The sequence below is a fragment of the Dryas octopetala genome, chromosome 2 (genome assembly GCF_963921425.1).
Source record: "Dryas octopetala chromosome 2, drDryOcto1.1, whole genome shotgun sequence".
NCBI classification, from domain to species: Eukaryota; Viridiplantae; Streptophyta; class Magnoliopsida; order Rosales; family Rosaceae; genus Dryas; species Dryas octopetala.
Window position 1 is genome coordinate 28,189,621 of NC_141367.1, and position 4,156 is coordinate 28,193,776.

The window sequence follows — 4,156 nt, forward strand, 5'->3', positions numbered from 1 at the left end:
AAGAAAAGCACCAAATATTCCTTCTCCCTGTAGTTGCAACCCTGTTTCAAATTAATAATATATAGTAACAATATGACACAAAGCAACAGAGGTTCTCAGAGGTTCTCCACTCTAACTTTCACATTAATTTCAAATACCTCTCTCTCAAACATCAAAGATGCAGTTTCTCCAAGTTGAACTTAGTCAAAAATTTGGGTATGCATGCATGCAGTTTCTACATTGTTTATTGAACCACTTAAAGGATAAAAGGCAGATCAGATTATTCAATTGCAGACAACTACAGGGAAAATCATGTCATTCAGATAAACAAGTATATTGCCTCTCCCGGATAGCATCCTACCAGGTAGAACAACAAAGTCGTGTACATATGATACTGGATCTTCAAGTAACTGAACAATATCATCAAATGATCAAAACCAAAGTTGTTGAACAAAATTTATGAGGTCAAGGTGAGAGGAAAACTGTGACAAAAAAACTCAATATCAATCTTGCAAACTAAGACTACCAACATCATTACCTTCATCCACATAAACTTTGGCATTGCAATAAAAACAGTCAAGATAGTACATCCAGGGCGGATATACCCTTCCAACTCAACCGGCATACTGGCCAACCACTGGAATATCTGTTAATACATCTACCCACATGTTAATCAATTCCTGATAACATGCCACAAAAATAAATTTTTCTTTGTATATACTAAACTGTAACAACAATCTTTTAATAATACTTGGTGCCGAAGTCTTCTTGGGAATTCAGCTGGATTCCAATCATAGAGCTTGAATGAGATACGACCTGTCGGACACTACAAGGTTGTATCAAATCAGTATATCTCAATAATATCTCCTCATATAAACATCAATGTTATAGTCATGCAGCAAACACAGCATTCAGCAAAGACCCACCATAGATGAGTAGACGCTTTTGTTGTCGCATTGTGGCGGAGAAAGAGAGTTCTTGGAATCATGTTTTCTTCCATCCATTTGCGTTTCACCAGAAGCCAAAAAAGATACAACACCATCACTATGGACATTCTGGGAATCTGGCTCTGAACAGAGGGTAGGAATACGTCCACCTTCAGACTCTGGCAATTCTTCCTTCTCGTTTATCTGACTGCTTAACTGTATATTGTCTGTACGTTATATATATAAATTAGACTAGTAGACATCTCTTACAGTAAGGAAAAACAACTTTACTGCTCCTTTTACAAGCTGGTTGCATCAAAACAAACACTAAATACCTTCTCCTGCTTCACCATCACAACTGGCATCTTCAGTTTGAATTTCCCTTTGAGATTCCTTTCCACTCGATCCTTTAGAATCAATAGGTTTTCTTCGCCGTCTGTTATTATGACGCTCTAATTTTCTTCGACAGCTCCGCTTACCTTCATCGAAATCTGGTAAGACATGGAACCTGGCAAAGAATAGGCACACAAGAAATGAAATTACAAAAGCAATTAAAAATATATATATTCCCGTACATTTCAACAAGAATAATGCATGCAGTTCCTACAGTATTACAACTCTGATAATAAAATTACTCAAAACATAAATAATTATTGCCATCTAAACCGCCTCTCGTAAATATTGCTTTTTAAATAAGACATGGAACTGGCCAAAGAATAGGCACACATGAAATGAAATTACAAAAGCAATATAAAAAAAAAATAAAAAAAAACTATTCCGGTACATTTCAACAAATAATGCAGAAATGTGACAGTATTACAACTCTAAAATATGACTCAAAACATGAATAATTATTGCCAATCTAAACAGCCCCTCGAAAGTATTGCTTTTTAACCTGCCAGTCTTCTGACAAAAACAAGCAGTATGGAATCCAAAATACCTATGGCTTATGAAGAACTTAAAGAAGTGCCAACATAGGCAATGAACTTACTCCACAACCAAACACAGCTCAGAGCCCTTCAACATCCCCAATGTGCTAATAGGGGTTGTCTCACTTTTCTCAACATTTATCTTTAATTCTTTATGCATAAAAAAGTCTCAAAACAAAGCAGCTGATGCCTTAATGATTAATATCTAAGTTCAGTAACCTCTGACCACAAGAAAATAAATGTGTCATCCACACAAAGAAGGTTACGTGTGTCTATCCCGTTACTTTCTGCCCCCCAACTTGATATTAGAGCGTCTCCTAACCGTTTTTTTTTTATCTATTTTTTTATTTATATCCTAACCTCCAACATCTGAATAGCAATCTAGTGAAAGTTCCACGATGCTGCCAGTATTTCTTAAGAAACCTTAGATGGCATAACCCCTTCTGACACTTGTCACAGTCGTAGGGAAACTCCTCTGCCATCCATCACCCAAAAGCAATTCAGCTATGGAAACATTTCTCATGACCAATTCTACCCAAAAATTTACAATTACATCCCAGTTAAGAGACAAAATCTCTCTACTGTGTTAGTTCATGAACACAAAGAAACTTCAAAGTATTCCAATTGTATAATCTAATTCACCAATCACCACCCACATGTCTGAAACAAGAACAATATAGTTAACTTATTTGTGATCATCAATAATTAACTTATTTTATACTTTTTAAAAGCACTCTCAAGGTTTAGATTTTTTTCATAGATCTTCATAGATTCATTGACTTAACAAAAAAAGGTAAAGCCACAACATTGAGAGAGGAGAATTCCCTAACACAATGCAAAGAGCATGATACCACCTTTTCCATTGTTTTTTTTATATATATAGAGAAAATGAAAAGAATTGTCTCATCTGTAAATCCACTTAAACTTAGATAATCAAGATACACTCAAAGTAGCTACTTAGACAGGTTGCAAAGTAAAGAACAAATTAAACAATTCTTCCTCCTTATTCACCCATTTCTCAAGAGTATATATATCTATACAATGCTAAAGTTTCTGCCAAACCTATTAACACATGGTTGTAATGATACCCATTATCACAACACTACTAGGAAATCAACACCCAAATTGTAGCAATAATACCCAATTCACATTACCACAACTACTACCAGAAAAGAGAACGAGGCTTTTCTACAGAGAGAGGAGTCCATAAGGTGAAAATCAGAAACAAAAATTGAAAGCAAGAATAAATTAAACTACAAATTAACCAAAACAGAGAACACTTAAATGACATGAAGAATTAAAACAAATCACTATCTTTTGTAGAGAAGGATGCCGACCCAAAGAAAAATCCAAATACAACTTGCAAACAAAGAGAAAACCCAAGATGTAGACAATGACAAAACACCAGTAAAATATCAAACAAAAATCAAACCTAAACAAAACAAAGGAAAATAAATTATTTTTCTTAACCTGAGGCCGAGTGACTGTGTTGTATAGGTCTGAGATGGATTAACCCAGAAATCGGACAACATGCAATCAGAGAATTAAACAGAAGACGAAATATTTGGGTTCGAGGTGATTTTCAATTCCTGCAAAATTAACCAAATTCAATCCACCCAAAAGCAAGAGGAGGTTAAGAGGATTGAAATTTATACCCTTAATTGCCCAAAATCACCACTGATTCGCCGGATAGAAGAGGAGGAGCCGCCGGCCTTTAGGGTTTCGATTCGGCCGTTGTGGTGGTCCGATGAACAATTAGAGACCACCATCGAGTTCATGAAGTCAAGAGGAAGCTGAGTGGGGTGGTGGATGATCCAAACGCCGCCGGAATCAAAGGCAACTTCGGCGAGGGAAAATCGGCAAAACCTTGATTTTCCTCCGCCGTTTATCGGATGAGAAATCCGATGGCACCCCTGCGCTCAGAAAGAAATGGCGAGCATAACTTGGCAGGTCCCGCACCTCGTTGCGGTTGGGAACGACGATTCGCCCCTGCGAATCTCCAATCGGGTTCTGGGTTGGGTTTTTGAGTGCGGCGGATTTCTGGGTGATTCACGGGTATGGGGAAAGGAGGATGAAGATGATCATCAGTCGTCGGACGGAGAAAGAGTGGTCGGAGAAAACTCACGACGTAAGGGAGAGAGATGAGAGAGAAGATAGAATCAGGAGGTCGAAGAGGAGAGACAATGAGACGAGTTTAAAATAAGTGAAGAGAGAGATCGAGAGACAGAGATCGAAGTGAGCTGAGAGATAGATCGACCTAGGTTTTTAATTTTTAGTATATCTGTATATGTCTAAGTGTTGGGACTTGGGAGTAGGACAAAA

The 4,156-nt window shown here is 37.3% G+C and overlaps 1 protein-coding gene across 1 annotated transcript; it reads right to left on the reverse strand.

Annotated features, from left to right (window-relative positions):
• Positions 1-263: 263 nt before the first annotated feature.
• On the reverse strand, positions 264-2,415 carry LOC147295149 (squamosa promoter-binding-like protein 7). The gene is made up of 6 exons (XM_086231240.1): positions 1,897-2,415; positions 1,241-1,413; positions 906-1,132; positions 731-805; positions 518-625; positions 264-389 (listed from the first exon to the last, which is right to left on the reverse strand). Exons 1-6 carry the CDS (start codon positions 1,992-1,994, stop codon positions 264-266), a joined length of 807 nt encoding a protein of 268 aa, XP_086087366.1. The 5' UTR covers positions 1,995-2,415.
• Between the last annotated feature and the right edge of the window lie 1,741 nt (positions 2,416-4,156).

Excerpts from the sequence above, each read along its gene's own strand:
- LOC147295149 (XM_086231240.1), bottom strand. The coding sequence starts at position 1,994 with ATGCATAAAGAATTAAAGATAAATGTTGAGAAAAGTGAGACAACCCCT. Across the intron at positions 1,414-1,896 it reads GAGCTGTGTTTGGTTGTGGA|GTTCCATGTCTTACCAGATT; the intron begins GTAAGTTCATTG and ends ATTCTTTGCCAG. Across the intron at positions 390-517 it reads CAAAGTTTATGTGGATGAAG|TTACTTGAAGATCCAGTATC; the intron begins GTAATGATGTTG and ends GATATTGTTCAG.